This window comes from Bos indicus, chromosome 2, assembly GCF_029378745.1.
Source record: "Bos indicus isolate NIAB-ARS_2022 breed Sahiwal x Tharparkar chromosome 2, NIAB-ARS_B.indTharparkar_mat_pri_1.0, whole genome shotgun sequence".
NCBI classification, from domain to species: domain Eukaryota; kingdom Metazoa; phylum Chordata; class Mammalia; order Artiodactyla; family Bovidae; genus Bos; species Bos indicus.
The window spans coordinates 97,691,725-97,712,877 of NC_091761.1; the positions used below are offsets into that span (position 1 = coordinate 97,691,725).

Consider the following 21,153-nt stretch of genomic DNA (forward strand, 5'->3'; position numbering starts at 1 on the left):
TTCTAGTAGGGTCAGATAAGGGCTGCCTGGTATGTCACACTGCCTGGTATGTACAGGGATAGCCCTTGAAACTGGCTGATTCCCAGAACCAGCTGATTTTGAGAATCTCTGAGATAACTATTTTTAAAGTCAACTTTGTAGTTAAGTCACACCTACATATTAAAAAGCATACAAAACCTATGTGCACGGCTCAATAAATTCTCATAAAGTAGACACATCTGTGTAACCACCACCAAGTCACGAAGAACATTAGCAGTACCTTAGAAGCCCTACCCAGGCCCTCTGCCAAATACTACCCTCCCTTCCTGGTAACTACTATCCTAACATGGAAGATTAGTGTTGTTTGTTTTTGAAATGCATGTCATATGCTAGGTACTCTGTTGTGTCTGGTTGCTTTCGCTCACTTAAGTGTAAATCCTCTAGCTCTGTTCTTCAGGATGACATGGTCTATTCTTGGCTATATTCATTTCTATTAAAATAACCTTGTTAGTTTCCATAAAAAAAAGCTTCTACAGCAGCCTTATATTGAATATAAAGATAGTTAAAATTGAGGAATTGAAATTCTTTATTAAGTTTCTAATGTATAAAGTGGTCTACCCTCCCTTAACTTATGCTCCATTATTTATTTAAGATCTCTTCAATTTTATTTTCATGTTTTTTAATTGTTTGTTTATTTTTTGACTGCGCTGGATTGGGTCTTCATGGCTTTGCTCGGACTTTCTCTAGTTGCGGCTACTGGGGACTACTTGCTGACTTCTCATTGTGGTAGCTTCTCTTGTTGCAGAGCACAAGGTCCAGGCGCACGGGCCTCAGTAGTTTTGGCGCAGGCTCTAGAGTACAGGCTCAGTAGTTGTGCACATGGACTGAGTTGCTCCCTGGCATGTGAATCTTCCTGGACAAGAGATTAAACCTGTGTCCCCTTCATTGGCAGGTGTGTTCTGATCTGCTGGCATTACCAGGGAAGTCCTGAATTGCTTCAGTTTTATTCAATAATGCATTTTAGTTTTCGGTACCATGTTAGCCCTCTAGAAGTGTTTGTGTTTAAGACCAGAGATATTTTTTCAAAATAACTGGTGAATCTTCTAGACCTAAAAATTTCTTTGTAGGAAAGTCTTTAATTATATATTTAATTCATGTCATATGATTAAAATCATTCAGATTTCTGTTTCTTCTGGGATCTGTTTAAGCAGATTGATTTTTTTTTCCCTAGAAATTTGTTGATTTTATCCAAGTATTCACATTTATTAGCAAATAGATGTTTATATAGTCTCTTAAGATCATCTTAGATTCTGTGGGATTTACAGTGATGTGCCTTTACTGTTTCTGATATTGATAGGTTATATCTTTGCTTTCTCTTTTCTTGATCAGTCTTGCTAGAAGTTTGTCAGTTTTGTTAGTCAAAGAACCAGGTTTTGTCCAGGTTCAAGAATAACAAGGGAAACCTTACAGTTCTTATTTGTGCCCTGCCTCATATCAGTATAAACAGAAATGTTGGGCATCTTCAATGAATCTTGAGAGAGATCTGGATATTCTGCTCACACAAAACCTGTATTTTTTAAACTTTGAAGAGTGTGAGATATTGTTAGATGACTTTGACAGGAGTGCATTTTTACTGTTTACCTTTGTCTCATGGTAAGCAGACCTCTTCTTCCAAGGAAATGCATGGCATCCTTGCCTAGTAGGTCTGATTGGTCTTATTCATGTAGACTTATTTTATGTTCTGCATCCAATATGGCACCTCACAGGTTAGGTGTTGGGGTTGGAACTAGTTTCATGAAGGACAGAATCATTCAAAAGATTACTGTATGCAGATTTGACTAAACTTGCATCTTTAGGAATGCTATTCCCTTTTTAGGAAAGCAACTTAAGAAGTTTTAAACCCTAGGGCCTTCATTCCTTTTCTTAAAATAACCCTATCCTTTAAATCAACTGAGTTCTTTTCTGGAATCCTATTTGGGAAGTCTAGGAGATATGAGAATTTGAGCCAGATCAAGCCACAAGTGAGGAGCTAGAATAACCCAAAGCTGAAAGCAAATTGTTTGTAGAGAGAGGAAACGAAGTTCTACAGTGGATTCAAGCCCAGTTGAAGGTTAGAGGCCAGGGTGGAAGATACAGAAATATTTTCAAGTTCCATGTAGGTGGGCTGGAGTTAAAGACATCCCACAGCTGTCAAAGGCCAGCCAAATCCTTTGGGATGGAACTTCTCATCATTTTCTGCTCTTCTACGGGCTCCTTCTACAACATCAGAGCTGAAAAAAATAATATATTTTAAGTTTGGAATCATTTGAAAATATCTGGGAATCATACACTTCCAAGTTTTTGAAGATCACTGAACTTTTTATTGTTTCAAAAAGAGCTTTCTGTCAGTGTGAATCCAGGGAGCAAAAGAAGTCAAGTACATAAAGGCTTGTAAGTCGTTGTTCTCTTGTGGGAATTACTGTTCTCTCATGGAATTACTGTGATTTTAAGACCCATTAAGGAAAGTTGACGTTCTGACTTTTCATGTTCTACCCCACATCGTGGCTCACGATTGGCCTGTGCCCTGGCTGAGCCTCAGTGATGTCTGTGTTCCAGGTCATGATCTTGCTGTGCAACCAGCAGAGCTTCATCTGCACCCACATCGACTACTGTCACCCTCACTGCTACCTGCACCACAGCCGCTCCTGTGCCCGGCTGGTCAGGGCCATTAAGCTGCTCTACGGAGACACTGTGGACTCCCTCCGTGAGAGCAACAGCATCAGCAACGTGGCTCTCCGGGGCAAGAAGCAGAAAGAGGTGAGTGAATGATCACATGGTATATACCAGTGAGAGGGAAAAAATGTCCTAACAATCTTTTCTCTGTAAATGCAAATTTCAGCCCACTGCAGTGGTATAAACCTGGCTACAGGTCTGTGTGGTTTCGAGCAAAGATAGATAACGGGTAGCCTCCCTGGGAGCTCAGCTGGTAAAGAATCTGCCTGCAATGCAGGAGACCCGGTTCAGTCCCTGGATTGGGAAGATCTCCTGGAGTAGGGAATAGCAACCCACTCCAGTATTCCTGCCTGGAGAATTCCATGGACAGAGGAGCTTGGTGGGCTACAGTTCATGGTGTCGCAGAGTCGCACGCGACTGAGCAACTAAAACTTTCACTTTAGAAGCTGCTGCTGCTAAGTCACTTCAGTCGTGTCCGACTCTGTGTGACCCCATAGACAGCAGCCCACCAGACTCCTCTGTCCCTGGGATTCTCCAGGCAAGAATACTGGAGTGTGTTGCCATTTCTTTGGTGCAGAAAAGACAAGTGCTTTGCCATCATGTCCATGAGCAAATATAGACTCTTTTTGTGGGTTTTGTCTTATTTTGACAAATAAATATAAACTCAAAGGGGCGTTTTTGATGAGTTGTTGTGGTAGGCAGAATAATGTCCCCCTAAAGATATCTGAATTCTAATCCTTGGAACCATGAATATGTTACCTCACCTGGCAAAAGGGATCTTGCCTGGGTGAATAAATCAAGAATCATATAATAGGAGATTATTCTGGATTATCCAAGTGGGCCTAACATAGTCAGAGATGGAGTTGCGACAATAGAAGCAGAAGTCAGGCACGGTAGTGAGCCTAGGCAGCCTCTAGGAGCTGGAGAGGACAAGGAAATGAATGATTTCCCCAGAAGGAACACAGTCCTGCCAGTCCATTTTCAACTTCTGACCTAGAAAACTGTTAAAATCATTTTTTATTTTTTGCCAAAATAATATTTGTGCTATTTTTTGCCAAAAAGATTGTGGTCCTTTTTTTTTTTTTTTTTTTTTTTGCAGTAACAGGAAACTGATACAGTTTTATCTTAAGAAATAAGTAATAAATAGCCCAACTTTTCACTGACAAATAATAGAGTCAAATCAGACTAAAGGAAACATCTTCGAGAAGTGATTACGTTTTCTCAGTATTCAGCTGTACTTTCCTGACAACTGGACAGCTGAGCTGGCTGAAGATGAAGACAGTTACCAGGGTTGCCGTGCTCCTGCCAGGGAAGCCCTGAGTTACCCACCTGCCCCCAAGAAGGCATGATGGCCACTGTGTGCTGCTGGCCGCGTCTGCAGCTGCTTCTCCCAAGTGGTTTTGCCAAAAGATTTTTATATAATACCTATTCATCTCAGTGAGTGTTCATTGGGCACCTGCTGTTGGCATAATATGAGGCCAGATATCCTTGGAGAAACAAAAAATAAGTAAGTGGAGCAGAGGATCTTTCTACTAAAGAGTTTGTGAGCCAAGTTTGGTAAGGTGGAAGGGTGGCAATAAAATGCAAATCAAACTAGAGAATATACGCAATAACAAAACTGCACAGTTGAGTTGTATAGCAATTTGTAATGCTTTAGCATTCGAAAAAGGGATTTATTTAATTCAGTTCAGTTCAATCATTCAGTCCTGTCTGACTCTTTGTGACCCCATGAACCACAGCACACCAGACCTCCCTGTCCATCACCAACTCCCGGAGTTTACCCAAACTCATGTCCACTGAGTCGGTGATGCCATCCAACCATCTCATCCTCTGTTGTCCCCTTCCCCTCCTGTCCTCAATCTTTCCCAACATCAGGGTCTTTTCAAATGAGTCAGTTCTTCATATCATGTGGCCAAAGTATTGGAGTTTCAGCTTCAACATCAGTCCTTCCAATGAACACCCAAGACTGATCTCCTTTAGGATGGACTGGTTGGATCTTCTTGCAGTCCAAGGGACTCTCAAGAGTCTTCTCCAACACCACAGTTCAAAAGCATCAATTTTTCTGTGTTCAGCTTTCTTTATAGTCCAACTCTTTTTAAAGTATGCAAGTACAAGGAAGTGATTTTGGCTAATACAAGAGCTCCTAAAGAAAAAATTGTATATCTTGTACATCTCATAAATGTGATAATTTCCCTTCTGGGATATGACCTTTTAGTGTTTTTTCTGAAACATGTGTATGACAAAGTATACATCATTGACAATGTACTTTTAAATTCTTACAAATCTTGTTCAGTAGATACTCTTCACTCCATTTTACAGATGAAAACATTGAAGTTAAAAAAGATGGGATTGTCCACAATCCCATTGTCCACAATATCTAGAACATATTCAGCTAGCCTTTAGTTTAGGAACATGGATTATCAAAGTCAGGGCTTTTTCAATTAAACTCTCTTACATCTCATGATATTCGGAAAACACAGATTCTAAGGAAAGATCAGGTGGGAAAATTACATAAACTGCTAAATGATGACATAAAAAGAAAAATATATATGTGCATATATTCTTATACATGTATACATATATATGGACATGTCATTTATGTTTGAAATGTATATGTATACATACCTATCTATAAACATATATATACATATTTGTGCATGTATGTATCTCAAACATAAATGATACTACATCCAAAGAAAACTTATTTAGATAAGCTATCCTTCCTATAAAAACTCCCTTACCTGTGTAAGAAAACCTATAAAATATGTTGAAAATTATAAAAATACACCAAACTAAATTAATGTTCATTGTTCATCATGTACACACTGAGATTTCTTCCATACCTTTGCTCCAGTCATATCTTCACCTGTAATCTATATGTGGCTGAACCCAAACATCCTTCAAGATCCAATTTAAGTGCCACCTCCTCTTTGAAACCTTTTCTGATCTCCCTAGTGTTCACCACAGGACACTGCAGGTGGATGATTAATTTCATTTTTTTGTTCCCTTCTTCCTCTAAACTATAATGGTGTTTTATTCTGCTTTTCATATTATTCATTCATTAATTCATCCATCAATCCATGTGTTTATTCAACAAATTTTAAAGACTTTATGGACCATACTGAGTCCATACTGTGGGCTAGATATAATAATGGCCACAGAGATATGGCACTGTCCTTGTATGATGCACACAGTCTAGCTGAGAGACAGAAATTAATCAACTAAGCATCCCTAAGTTGGTGTAAAATTGCAGCAGGATAAGCACAATAAAGGAGAAAACTCTGTGCTGAGAGATCTTATGAATGAGACTTTGAACTTATCGGGGGAGATAAGGCAGTATCTCCAATAAAGTGACAGATGAGTTTTGGCTGAAGGATGCCCAGATGTTAACTGAATACAGAACTCTCCAACCAGAGAGAAGAGGGAGCACCAAGGCTGAGGACGAGGTTCAACCTGGCCTGCTCTCTGCTTGCTTGTGCAGCCTCATTATGTACTGCGGTCGTCTGTGCTCTTGTCCTCTGAGGCTGTGGGAAGGATTTTAGTCTTCATCCTGTGATATAGCACTGAGAGCTTTTAAGATCCCTCTGCCTACAAAATGGGGCTACTTACACCCCTATTTATCTTCTGCCACTTAATTATAAAACTTCTCGAGAACTGAGGCAGTCTTACACATTTTGTATTCTGTGTAATACCTAACAGAGAACCTCACTATGGCAAAGGGACAATAATATTGAATGAGCGAGTGGGCTTTAGGGTTCTAGCGTGTTTCATTGAATGCCCTCCACTTCTGGGCCATGAAGGACAAAGCAGCCTGAAGCAGCAGAAAATGTTACCAACCTTACAGATTGCTCACATTTCTGAAGAGTGAGTGTAAGTGAAAGTCGCTCAGTCATGTCCGACTCTGCAACCCCACAGACTGTAGCCTGCCAGGCTCCTCTGTCCATGGAATTCTCTAGGCCAGAATACTAGAGTGGGTAGCCGTTCCCTTCTCCAGGGGATCTTTCCAACCCAGGGATAGAACCCACGTTGCAGGCAGATTCTTTACCGTCTGAGCCACGAGGGAAATCCCACATTTCTGAAAGGGAAAGGGAAAGGAAACAAGGGTAAATGTTCCCTAACCTTAACACATTTAAATTAGTCATGCCAATGGAGAGCTGAAAAGATGTATTGAGTCTTCAGTGATAAACATTATATTTCCAAAATGCCAGCCTCCTGTTCAAGCTTTTTCTTTTCATTTTCTCATGATGTTTCCATTTGTTTGTTCTGAATTTGTCACATAAATGAACAATGTGCACATTTCCAGAGCCCAGATGAAAACAGAATAGGCCATAAATCAAGGCTAAAAGCAGTGGTTCTGATTAAAATCAAGACTAAGAGCAATTGGTATTTCATTCCTGTTTCCTTTTTAATCGGTTTTTATGGCAGAATATATTTATGGCAGCTACTACATTTTGTAACCCTTCTAACTCTGATCAATATGCTAATCTTCATTTCAGTGCTCAAAGCCTCACTATGTTCCATTAGCCTGGTTAGTGCACTTCTAACCTTGTTATATATCACTTTCACCTAAAGGTAAATTCACCAAAGAATTTTTTTATTTTTCCTATATATCCATACCTTGTCTAATGCTATGTTCTAAATAGAGTACATGTTCAATTAGTACTTGCTATGTCTGACTCTTTGCGACCCCGTGGACTGTAGCCCACCAGGTTCCTCCGTCCATGGGATTCTCCAGGCAAGAATACTGGAGTGGGTTGCCATTTCCTTCTCCAGGGGATCTTCCCAACCCAGGGATCGAACCCATGTTTCCTGAATTGCAGGCAGATGCTTTAACCTCTGAGCCACCTAAAGAGGTAATTGGAGTGGATAAAACATTTTTTTCTCCTTTCAGTTTAAAAGGAGAGGTAAATAAAAGGTTGGAGAAGGAAATGGTAACCCACTCCAGTATTTGCCTGGAGAATCCCATGGACAGAGGAGCCTGTTGGGCTACGGTCCATAGGGTCAGACAGAGTTGGACACAACTGAAGTGACTTATCATGCATCATGCAAATAAAAGGTTGTTTGTTTGTTGTTTTTTACTCGCTAAGTCATGTCCTACTCTTTCTGACTCCACGGACTGTGCCTGCCAGGCTCCTCAGTCCATGGGATTTTCCAGGCAAGAATACTGGAGTGAGTTACCATTTCCTACTCCAAGGGATCTTCCTGACCCAGGAATCAAACCTGCATCTCCTGCATTTCAGGCAAATTCTTTAACAATGAGCCACCTGGGAAGCCCCTACTAATAACAAACAGATGCCTTCAAAACTAGTCTCCTACAACAAGTTACCAAATCAAAAAGCAACTGATGATAACTTTGTTAGTCTGAATCAGAGTCACACCAGTATAGGACTTCAGGAACCTCATGTAATATACTGAAATGCCCCTCACATGTGTACCCATCTTTAATATCTATCTTTTAGGCCCAAACAGGACACTTAAGGAGAGTTATTAGTCCATCACCCTAGTGTAAAAGCCTTTCCAATTCCCTTCCCTTTCCACTATAACAAACACCCTAATTATCTTGAAGCTGGCAGAACACACCATGCTTAAGCATGCATGCTGGGATACTACATATCTGATATCTGAGAAGCTTGACTTATACCCTCTGTCCCCAGCAGACAGGATTAAACAGAAGTCTACATGTCCCAGAGTGTGAGAGACATAAATGTTTGTCCTTTTTCTTCTGAGTATTTTTCTTTATCTGCCTGGTTAAAATTCCCATAAATTAATCAAAAGTATTATTCAGAAGTAACCCTGAAAGGACAAAATGTCCAGCCAAATGAGAAAGCAATAAAATATTCTAAAAATTAAAAAACCATATTTTAAAAGAACTGTAATGACCTGGGGAAATCATCATCATACTATCATAATGAAATGAAATGTTTAAAACTGTGTGCCACTCATTCTGGATGGGAGGGGAGTTTGAAAGAGAATGGACACGTGTATGTATGGCTGAGTCCCTTCACAGTGTACTTGAAACTCTCACAACATTGTTCATCGACTATACCCCGATACAAAATAAAAAGTTAAAAAACAAAACTTTGTGCCACATACATAGCATCATCACAGCTTTGCTGTGTAGGGGGACAAAAATCTGAAAGAAATCAAACAATGACTATCCCTGAGTTGGGTATTATGGAGATTTTGGTTTCTTTCTTCATAGTTTTTCTGTATTTTCCAGGTATTCTGCAATTTGCATGTGTTTTTTATAAATAGAATAAAAGCAGAAAGTTGCTGCTTTTTGAATACCTTGACTTAAAAAAAAGTAAATCAGATATACTGCTACATTTATATGGAAAATGATTGCCATATATGATTTTAGAATAGCTTTAAAATTATATAAAACAGGCACAATGTGTATATTACATATTGCTTTTACTTTCACAAGGGGAAAAAAAGCAATGCAGAATTTCTCTCCCCAAATGATATGTATTCCCAAGTATATGCCTCCACTTTTTTTTAATCTTTAGAAAACACAACGAGAGCTCTGGTTCATTTGTTTCCAAGTAGATTCATTTAAAAGTTCATTCCATACCAGTCACATAATAGATGCATTGTCTTGGGTCTTTTTGTCAGTTTTGAAAGACTTTCTTGAAACATGCATGTAGTTTCAGCTTTGCTTTTTCTTTCAAAATATTTCCATCTGTAACACTGTGAAGCTCTGTTCAAAAATTCTTAAGGAGTTCATTTTTTTTCCCTTGGCATCGAGGGAGAGAGTGTTTCATTGACATGGCACTGGAAAAACAATTGAGCCCTTATACTGTGCAAAGGGATGGATTCCCTTTTAGCACAGCCTGGAGTGCAAAAATAGAGGACTCAGGATAAATAAACAAGGGCCTGCCAACATCAGAGTGACCATCCTTCCAGCTGCACTGTCCACTCCATTCCTTGTCATGTACAGAGTCAGGGGAAGAAATTGTCTCCTCTGTGTGAGTGCTAGTGAGTCAGGGCTATTTTAAGCTGGTTGAGGGGATGGTTTGAAAGAAGAGCTGCTGTCTCATATAGACAACTATGATTAAAAAAAAACACTTTACCTGGATGATAGATGATTATGAACTCATATTTCCTTGATGGGTCTTTTACCTTTCACTTCCTAACACTTCCCTGTGAAATATTTTCTCTTCCAATTGATTGACTTGTAGCATCCAACCCTTTAGAGGGACTATTAGAGAGAGTGGATTTTAACTCACAATATTTTAAAAGATTTGTGCTTTTAACAGCTTGGTGGAAATATAATTAGCCCTGAAATGGAAGTCGGGAGAGCCTGTCCTTTCCTTATTCTGCTAATAACCAGCTTCGCAGTTTGGTCAAGCTACTCTATGGGCTTCCCAGGTGGCACTAGTGGCAAAGACCCCACCTGCCAGTGCAGACTAGATGTAAGACACACTGGTTTGATCCCTGGATCGGGAAGATCCTGGAGAAGGATATGGTAATCCACTCTAATATTCTTGCCTGGAAAGTCCCATGGACAGAAGAGCCTGGCAGGCTACAGTTCGTAGGGTCGCACAGAGTTGGACACTACTGAAGCGATTTAGCACAGCAAGCTACTCCACCTCTCTGGATCCTGGTCTCCTCAGTGGTAAAAGAGGAGTTTGTTGCTAAACATCTCTAAGTGCCCTTTTCATAACTAACTTAACTGCTTTTATCGCTTTCAGAAAGTGCTGACCCATTAAAAGGCCTTACATCATCTGGTGCGTTAGAAGTGGTTATCTGGAGAACTGGGGGAAAACAGCATTGCTGGATTTTAAGAGTGCACAACACGCTTTGTCATCTGTCTCATGTTCTTTCCAGTGCTCAGATAAATCATGCCTGAGAACACCTTCTCTGAAGAAGAGAGTTTCAGATGCCAACCTGGAGGGGAAGAAGGACTCTGGGATGCTGAAATATATTAGACTACAGGTATTAATACATGATTTGAAAACATTCATGAAGCAGGAATAGGGAGGGAACTTCAGATATCCTTATTACTAATGTTTGGAAAAGTCCCTGATGCTGGGAAAGATTGAAGGGAGGAGGAGAAGGGTGCAAAAGAAGACGAGATGGTTGGATGACATCATTGACTCCATGGACATGAGTTTGAGCAAACTCCAGGAGATAGTGAAGGACAGGGAAGCCTGGCGTGCTGCAGTCCATGGGGTTGCAAAGAGCTGGACATGACTGAGCAACTGAACAACAACAACAAAAATTTGGGATATACAATGCCAATTGGCACAGTGTTGGCATAACAGCCCCCTCTAATTTGGTGAGAAAGAGTGCTACCAAGTATACAAGAAAAAAAATATCCCTTCTTGCTGGACAGCCAACTTCCATAAAGACAAGGAAGCTTGGTTAGAACCATGCCTCTTTCCACTCTAGTGGAGCCAGCTTCCTACCAGTCTGTGGTAGTGATGCTCACAGGTCTTGGAATGAGACAATCTGGGTTCAGATCCTATACCTGCTGCTCTGGCTCTGGGACCTTGGGCAAGTTAATTTCCCTTAGTTTTAGTTGCTTGATCTCTAAAATGGGGATTTTAACACTGGATCCCAGAGAAGGCAGTGGGACCCCGCTCCAGTACTCTTGCCTGGAAAAATCCCATGGATGGAGGAGCCTGGAAGGCTGCAGTCCATGGGGTCGCTGAGGGTCGGACACAACTGAGCGACTTCAGTTTCACTTTTCACTTTTCACTTTCATGCATTGGAGGAGGAAGTGGCAACCCACTCCAGTGTTCTTGCCTGGAGAATCCCAGGGATGGGGGAACCTGGTGGGCTGCCATCTATGGGGTCGCACAGAGTCAGACACGACTGAAGCGACTTAGCAGCAGCAGCAGCAGCAACACTGGACCCATCTCAAAGGATCACTGCATGAATTAAAAGAGACAGTACACTTACCTACTTATCCAGGGCTTCACAAAGTTATGTTGTTATTACAACCTGAACTCTAAATCATAATACATTTTCCAGGGGAAGAGAGAAAAAAATTTCATGTTTTTCTAGAAAGTGTTTTAAATGATGGCTAAAGACAGGCTTGCCCCAAACTGACATTTTTTACCTCAATTATTTATAATAATGAATTAAATAGTATTTTGTGGGCTAACCTGGACTAATAACCACACTGTATAATATTTTGAAGGAGAAATACCATCCAAGTTCACTGGCTTAGAAAACTAACTTTCTGAATGGAACTCCTTTATAAATTAGAGGCTGCTCACAGCTTTCAATGGAAATCATTCCTAATAGGAAGGAAAATAAGATGCTGTGAAGGTCCACCGGACTTTTAACACAAAGATTTACTGACTAAAATCCTTTTTTCTCAGAGAGTTGTACTTATTCTACAGTTTAGTCCCTGCTGCTGCTGCTGCTAAGTCACTTCAGTCGTGTCCGACTCTGTGCGACCCCACAGACCGCAGCCCACTAGGCTCCTCTGTCCCTGGGATTCTCCAGGCAAGAATATTGGAGTGGGTTGCCATTTCCTTCTCCAATGCATGAAAGAGAAAAGTGAAAGTGAAGTCGCTTAGTCATGCCGGACTCTTAGTGACCCCATGGACTACAGCCTACCAGGCTTCTTCATCCATGGGATTTTCCAGGCAAGAGTACTGGAGTGGGGTGCCATTGCCTTCTCCGAGTTTACTCCCTAGGTGGTTACAAATTACTTTTGTGGTAAAAGTGTTTTAAAATAATATAATTTGGGACAATTATACATCAACTAATAGGGTATAAAGCTTACTTACTATACATCATGCCAGATATGTTCCCACTTTAAAAAGTATTTTAAGGTCATTTAAGGAAAATGGAGAGAGAAGCGACACTTAACTTTCAAGAGGACAACAACCAGTGTCTTCGATGGTTTTAAGACATCATTTCCATCTTTTTTGCAGGTGATGAGCCTGTCGCCTGCTCCCTTATCTCTACTGATCAAGGCCGCACCAATTCTGACAGAGGAGATGTATGGAGACATCCAGCCAGCTGCCTGGGAGCTCCTGCTCAGCATGGATGAGCATATGGCGGGGGCGGCAGGTAAAGATAGGCCCCCCAGGACCCTGGTCCTGCTGCCATTCATCCCAGTGTCTCAACAACAGCAAGGCACATTCATTCCATCTTCACGCTGAGGTCACATTGGTAGCAGTGGCTGGATCTCCAAACAGAGCCGTGCACTAAAGGGAAACAGGCCTAGGCTCTCTGTATACACTGTTCATGTTTCTGGGTAGTCTGCACAAAGGCAGCATGTCTGTCCCAGGATGTTAAAAATTACAATGATCTCCCCCAGAACCTACATCTTCACTGTATTTCACAAAAGGTTCTTTTGTGTGTGTTGTGATTTCCCAGACTGACCATGAACTACCATCGTTAATTTTATTAACTCTTAGGTAAGTCATGTTCTGTGTTCAAATTACAGTATTGAAACAAATGTCTAAAATTTACGTGATGTGTCCAAAGCCATGTAGCTAGTAAATGGTAGAGGCAAAAATCTGGATTCTTCATCATTTTCTACTTTTTGTGCATATTCCTTTAATTTTGTATGGTTACTTTAATTGAAAAATACATAGTAAAAATTCAAATAATGTAAAAGTGTATGAAATTTAAAACCGTCACCCTCTATTCCATGACTCCCAGTCCTCTTTCTCAGAGGTGGCAATTTTTAAATTTCCCAGGAAACCTTCTATAAACTATGCATATATAGTACTTTTGATGTCACAAAGCATTTTTTCATATATTATTATATTTTATTCTAACAAGACATTTGGAGGCAGCTACATCATCATCATCATCATCATTATTGATGTTTTACCAATAGAGAAACACAGACTAAGAAGTTAAGGGACTTGGCCAAGATCAGTTTCAGAGATGTGACAGCCCCAGTTATCGTAAGAGTTGGCTGAGCATATCTTGAAGATGTGGGGGAAAGTACAAGGGAAATTTTAAATAATATTTTTACAATTGACACTGGCTTCTCTGTCTATGCTATAGAGTGTACTCTTTTTTTTCTCATTATTCATCGACTTTGTAACTTACCATGGAATGACCTTTCTCTTCCTAGTATTTGGCTTTCCCCAAATTAAAAAACAACAGTGATATTATGTTTCATAAATTCTCTGTTGGTTTCTCAATCTATTCTACCTCTTGGAAGGGTAGACATTTCTAATAGAGTCTACCTTTTGAATTTTATTGTTAATATAACATGTAACTTTAATGGACATTTTGTGTACCATCCTAGGGTTACTCTGAGATGACTCTAGACATTTCCTGAAAAGGATATTTCAGCATGTAATTTCCTTTTTTCATTAGCTTCCTCTGACATTCACTTTTCACTGTGAGCCAAGGGAAAGGTTGCTTAAAATGAGATTTCTACTGCAATGTCATGCTATCACTGCCCTCACATCAGATATTAGAAGATTGTGGGTGGTACAAAGGATGGTGCCTGGTTTCCAGTGGATGAAACGGGGTTTTCTTTGGCTAGTGCTGGTGGCCTGGCTGTATAGCTCAGTAGTCGTTTTCAAGAGACAGAAGCAGTTTCCTCCTTCCCCTCATCCCCAGGAATCATACAGCTTAAAAGATGTGTAGCTGATGGATTGTTGACTGTCTTTAGCGGCCATGTTCCTGTTGTGTGCGGTGAAAGTCCCCGAAGCTGTGTCCGATATGCTGACGTCAGAGTTTCACCATCCAGAGACGGTGCAGAGACTGAATGCCGTCCTTAAGTTCCACACACTCTGGAGGTTTCGCTATCAGGTCTGGCCCCGGATGGAAGAGGGAGCACAGCAGATTTTTAAGGTGAGGGATACTTCTGGGATAATCCCATGGACAGAGGAGCCTGCGGGCTACAGTCCATAGAATTGCAAATAGTCCGACATGAGTGAGCATGCGTGTGCGGGCGCGCGCACATACACACACACTTCTCACATGGGAATTAGATTAGCAAACCCAACCCAAGGTTCATTTCAATCCTGCAACTTCAAATCCACAGTGTATGGCCCAAGAGATGCTTCTTTTTTCCCCTTCTCTGGTTTTATAAGTAAACCTAACTCCAATATGAATGAATTCTTGTTCTTAAAAAGATTAAAATATACAGAAAGGTAAAGTAAGAAAATCAAGTTTCTATAATCCTCAAGATCACAGTACCATCCCCAGAGGTAAGCACATAAAACTTGCAGACATTTCACTATATATACACAGATGTTTTTGGAGGATGGGGTAATTAACACAAATAGAGATCATACAGTTGAAACTCTTCATTTTATTAATGGGTAAACTGAGGCCCAGAGACATTCATTGTGTGCTTTGTAACTGCCTGTGCTCTGTAAGATTATTTCGTGATTTTACTTCAGACTCAATCTAGTTTATTTCCCATCTTCCTTCATTCCTCTGGTATCAACTAACAGATCCCACCTCCCAGTATAAATTTCACCCTGCCATCACCGGTGCTCGGAATGCCATCTGTCCCAATGTTTGACCCTCCCTGGGTCCCTCAGTGCAGCGGGAGTGTCCAGGACCCCATTAATGAAGACCAGTCTGTGAGTAACGCATTCTTCCTTTCTCATATCTTCAGGTTCCATGGTGTACTTGTAAGAGAGAAGAGCAATGAGTGTGAGAGACAATGTGTTCTTGTCATCAGAATATAATAACACAGAACAGCAGCCACAAAAGTTCTTTAGTTCTTCTGGAATAGAATAGAGGGAAGTAACTTCTGGGGTGAGCATTTGCAGACCTGCAAGCCAAGACAGTTTGTTCTATAATTCAAAGCAGCAGCTGCCTTATAAAGCTATTAAAACAATTAGGCACTGATTTCTTAGCCCAAGGTAGCACTTTTGCTGCTCTTGATTACAGAACAATTTATTTAACCTATATACGCTATCCAAGGTGCTTCCCTGGTGGCTCAGACGGTAAAGAATCTGCTTGCAATGCAGGAGTTCTGGGTTCAATCCCTGGGTTGGGAAGATCCCCTGGAGAAGGGCATGGCAACCCACTTCAGTATTCTTGCCTGGAGAATCTCCATGGACACACGAGCCTGGTGGGCTATAGTCCATGGGGTCGCAGAAAGTCGGACATAACTGAGCAACTAAGCATGGCACAGCATGCTATCCAAAAGTGAACGATATTGACCCTGGATGAATAAGAAAAAGAACTGAGTTGACTGCTCTTATTTTCCTTATTTGGACCTTAGTCTGTTTTTTACCTTGTTGATCATCAGTATCATCATCACAAACATCACTCAGAGAACTCAGGGCATCCTATTCTAATTTATCACTGCTCTATGTAATGTAATTAATAAACAGTTAACTTTAGAACACAGTCTATTTATAAACAAGAACCAAGAATATGTGCCCTTTGAAAAAAATGAATCTTCAAAATATGCCTTTTTCACATGTTACATAGCATTTTTCTAAATTTCAAGAGTAATGTAGAAAATTTTGGAAAGTAAATCAAAAAATAAAGAACATATCTCTCTACACAAATTCATGATTATTTCCTTGCATAGTTTCCCATGAGATTTAGGGCAATCAATATGCGAATTAAAGATTTTTTTTTCTAGATATGAAAGAAAGAACAGAAGTAGCATTTATTGAGTATTGCATTGTTGTGCCAGGCATCTTTATGTCACAACTCTGATGGACTCAGCCATAGACTTGATGAAATCTCAGCAATAGATTTCTTCATCTCAGGATTGGGCTTGAGAACTGGATGGCACTGAGTTTGCAGGTTGAAGTGTTGGCGCCAGTGGCTAAATTGGCCATGGCCTGCTGCTGCTACTGCTAAGTTGCTTCAGTCGTGTCCAACTCTGTGCGACCCTATAGACAGCAGCCCACCAGGCTTCCCTGTCCCTGGGATTCTCCAGGCAAGAACACTGGAGTGGGTTGCCATTTCCTTCTCCTGAATTAAAGATTTTTGATAGATCTCACAAAATATTCCCAGGACAGTTGTACCATTTTACTCTCATTCAACAGAATGGAAAAGCATCTTCCTTATTCAAATTAACTAGTGTTATCTTTTAATGCCACATTGAACAGCAAAAAAACAAAGTTATTGGCTTTTTTATTCACATGTCATTAAAAAGTTTGTTGAATATATGAAGTGAGGTTGAATATTTTTGCATGTCACATATATTTTCTAGCCTTTTGTAGTTTTCTTGGAGAACTGTTTATTTGAATTCGTTACCCATAAGAATATTTTTATTTTAATTCTTCTGCATACAGTACCTTCATATCTCATGGTTTTGTGCCAAAGATAAAGGCACACTTGGTTCTTCCTCATATATGTAGTAATTCCAGCATCTGAACCACTGGGATAAAAATCTTTAGGTTTTCTCCCATACATGTGATGGAATCATTAGAGTCAAATCCATCCTCTCTCCCAAGTTCACAGTGAATTTCAAGCCAAGTCCTCTGATTCTATATTTAGTTCTCTTTTCCTTATTCCACAATTCTCACCTTACTATAATCAACCAGCTTGACCCTGACTCTGAAAATGAATTGCCATGTAGCCCATCAATGCCCTTAATTGCTGTTATGTCATTCATTATAGAAAATGTTATGTTAAGATGTTGCATAAAGGGAGCTTTAATGACTATAGTCCTTCAGAAGAGTGACCAACACCCCTTGTCTGTCTCTTGAATCCTACAGACCACGGGCCAACAAAGAGACGTAGAATTGCTACTGTACATAGACATCAAACTGGTAGTAGAGAATGTCAATGATCACTTCCCTGTTCTGACACCAATGGCTTTATCCCTAGAGATCTTGGAATTTGTCTCAGCATAAGGATCATGATTAAGACAAGCAGAATGACCACTTTGCAGAGTGAATCTTGTCTCCTTTATTGTTTCTTATCTATTATGCTTTTGCTGCTGGTAAACAGAATCAGATTTTACATTCAGCCTTAGTAACACTACCAACTCATAATTTCCATTCAGTTGCTTTGTTTCTACAAATATTGCTTAGTACTTACAGTGTGCCACTGTATTTCTATGAATATTTATTATTATATATTGTTAATATTATTTAATATTAATATTTCTAAATAGTATTTACAGTGTGGTAGATACATAAGATACAAAAATGAAATAAATCTCAAAATTAGTTGTTCATATGAGAGATCTCTTTCCTCCTCTTTCCCATTGTTCTGACTTTCTCTTTTATTAACCTTACAAAATAAATGTCCTTCATTTAAAACTGGTTCAAGAAATTTTGGTAAGAAAGAGAGTATTAAAAATGTTTCTTTGATGTCAGTGTTTAAAGAGTGAATCATTGAACTTTTGTTTGAAAAGTAAAAAAAAAAGACTGTTTCTAGAAATTATAAACATCTTTGAAGAATTATTCAGACTTAATGAAAAAGAATAGCTTAGTTATACACAGCCTGGAAACTTGGTAGAAAAAGAAACAAGTAAACAACATGAAACTAGATCAGGACGCCCTAACATTTCCTGAGAGCAAAGTATCACATCTGTGTCATTCTGTAGACCACTCTTGTCTGTGACCATGCAGAAGAGTTGCTAGTAAACAAACTTGCCTTCATGTCTCCATAGAAATCCTTTTCAGCCCGGGCTGTGTCCCGCTCCCATCAAAGGGCAGAACACATCTTAAAGAACTTGCAACAGGAGGAAGAGAAGAAGCGTCTTGGTCGAGAAGCCAGCCTCATCACTGCCATCCCTATCACCCAGGAGGCTTGCTACGAGCCCACCTGCACACCCAACTCAGAGCCAGAGGAAGAAGGTGCCTCTACACACTGGACTTCTTGGAGGGCTGGGTCAGAAAAGGGAAAGGACTTGCTTTAAAATAAACTGACAATTTTATGTGACTTGAGGTGATAAGCTCCCTCTCTCTCTCACTTACCTCCTGACACTATCTAAAGAAAGAGAAAAATTGTCTTTTTCTAAATGTTTAGAGCTGGCCCGATTATGGAGGAGGACATTAACCACATTAATGAACTAATATGATAATGGATCAAGCAGTGACTATGATTCAGGCAACAGCTGAACCCAGAGTGTATGCTAAAATATATTCAATCAGTCTTTCATCATTAAAAATGGGGTTGGTCCATTAGCTGCTTTCAGCCTTCACAAGTACTGGCAGTTTGTCAGAAAATGATTTATGGGGACTTTTTGGGCTGTCCAGTGGTTAAGACTCTGTGCTTCCAACACAGGGGGTGTGGGTTTGATCTCTGATCAGGGAAATAATATCCCACATGCTGCATGGCCGAAATATCTGTGTGTGTGAATACATATCAATAATAGAGAAGGAAATGGCAACCCTCTCCAGTATTCTTGCCTAGAAAGTCCCATGAGCAGGGGATCCCAGCAGGCTGCAGTCCATGGGGTCACAAAGAGTCAGGCACGACTGAGTGACTAACACACACATATCAATAAAAATGGAGGAAAATAAGTAAAGACCAAAAATTGTAAAGAAAGTAATTTATGAGCTATTCTAAATTCAGTGATTTTCTGCCCTGCTTTTGTGAAATTTTGGGGAGGAATTTTCCGTCATTCTTTCTGTGTTTTTTCCTTTCCTAAGTACACTCTAAATCATTTAAGCCTTATGTTCTGAGAACTATATACACTTCGATGTAACTACAAGTGTAGTTGTGATGATAACTTTGTTGTTACAAAACCAAAGTTCACGTTGCCTGTTTTCTTTGCCAGTAGAAGAAGTCACCAATCTGGCATCTCGTCGACTGTCTGTGAGTCCGTCCTGTACCTCCAGCACTTCCCACAGGAATTACTCCTTCCGCCGAGGATCAGTCTGGTCAGTGCGTTCCGCCGTCAGTGCTGAAGGTGCGTGCTCTTACAAATGTGTCCTTTATTCCTTATGTGTTTGAAACAATTCCATGACTTCATTACACTGTTTTCATTAAATAACTTGCTTCTTGATTTGAAGTTTTGAAAAGATAGATTGAGTGGTATTCCAAAAAAAAAAAAAAATTGTTGATTTAATCCAACAAATGTCCTTGATAAGTTGGTTCTATTTTAATTACATTAATGTAATCATATTGCTGAGGGTTTAGTAAAACATTATTCTAGACAGTTTTCAACCCTGACTACACATTGCAGTCAACCAGGGAGTTTTTTTAAAATGCCCAGGTCACAACCAAGATCAAATCAGAATCTCTAAGGGTGGACTCACCACCTCAGTGTTTTTTAAAATCTACTCAGGTGATTTCAGTGTGCAGCTAAGACTCAGCAGGATGCTTTAGGATGCTGTTCTGGAATAACAACAATCAAAGAACAAAGCTCATGCCACTCCTGTAATTAAATATGATTCCAGAGGAGAAACGTGATGCTCTTTAGGTCCAAGAATTTATAAGCTATGCCTCTCTAATGATGAGGAACTGTCTGGGACTCACTGCTTCATGATTATACAGATTTCATCACTGATTTATGAAGTCATCAAAAAGTTACACAGAAACCAGTTGTTCTCAACCCTTTATTGCACAGCCTTGGAAAACTTCAAAAATGACCAATGCTAACTAATCCCAACTTATAGGACCGGGGCCTAAAGATACCTATATTTTTTTATAGCACCTTTACTGAGATATAATTTACATACCATAAAATTCACCATTTTGAAGTATGTAATGCAATTGATTGATAGTATATTTGTAGAGTTTGCAACTGTCACTGCTATTTAATTTCAGAATATTTTCATTATCCCCAAACAGGGATACCTTATACCCATTAGTAGTCACTCATCCACCAGTTCTTCCAACCCCAAGAAGAAGTAGTGTACTTTCTATTTCTGTGGATTTGCCTAATCAGCACATTTTATAGGAATGGAACCATACAGTACATGGCCTTTTGTGACTAGATTCTTTCACTCAGCATAATATTTTCAAGGTTGATCCATTTGTCACATGTACCAGTTCTTCATTCCTTCTTATCACCAAATAATATTCCATTGTATGGATACAACACATTTTGCTGATCATGTCATCAGTTACTGGACATTTGTATTGTTTTCATCTCAATTATTATGAATTATGATGCTATGAGAAGTTATGTGTAAGTTTTGTGAGGAATACTGCCAAGCTACTTCAAAAGTTTCTGTGTCATTTTATATTCTTACCAAAAAGTATGAAGGCTTCAGTTGTTCCATACCCTTGAAAAGACACAGTAATCTTGCAAATGAAGAACAAAGTTGGAAAACTCACATTTCCTAATTTCAAAACTTACTACAAAGCTGCAGTAATCAAGATTGTGTGGTATTGACTTGAGGATTGATATACAGATCAATGGCATAGGTTGGGACCAGAAGTAAACCATTACATGTATGTCAATTTCATGTTTAAAAAGGGTACTATGAAACTTCAATGGGGAAAGAATAGTCTTTTCAACAAATGATGCTGTGACAACTAGATGTCTACATACACCAAAAAAATGTTCTATAGGTAGGCCTTGAACTGAGAAATGTTGTGTTAGAATGTTCTGAGAATGTACCTGGTACTGAGAAAAGCTTCCCGATT

At 39.7% G+C, this 21,153-nt stretch overlaps 1 protein-coding gene across 15 annotated transcripts in view; it reads left to right on the plus strand.

Moving 5' to 3' along the window:
- UNC80 (unc-80 homolog, NALCN channel complex subunit) overlaps positions 1 to 21,153 on the plus strand; it is a 231,296-nt gene that overhangs the window by 133,994 nt on the left and 76,149 nt on the right. For 13 of the 15 annotated variants that reach the window (XM_070771381.1, XM_070771414.1, XM_070771428.1 and 10 more), the window contains 7 exons: positions 2,575 to 2,775; positions 10,522 to 10,629; positions 12,585 to 12,723; positions 14,294 to 14,475; positions 15,084 to 15,215; positions 18,224 to 18,410; positions 19,337 to 19,468. In XM_070771381.1, the coding sequence (XP_070627482.1) occupies positions 2,575 to 2,775; positions 10,522 to 10,629; positions 12,585 to 12,723; positions 14,294 to 14,475; positions 15,084 to 15,215; positions 18,224 to 18,410; positions 19,337 to 19,468 (1,081 nt within the window). The remainder of the gene's footprint in view (positions 1 to 2,574; positions 2,776 to 10,521; positions 10,630 to 12,584; positions 12,724 to 14,293; positions 14,476 to 15,083; positions 15,216 to 18,223; positions 18,411 to 19,336; positions 19,469 to 21,153) is intronic. The other 2 variants (XM_070771385.1, XM_070771423.1) reach the window with 1 other exon arrangement.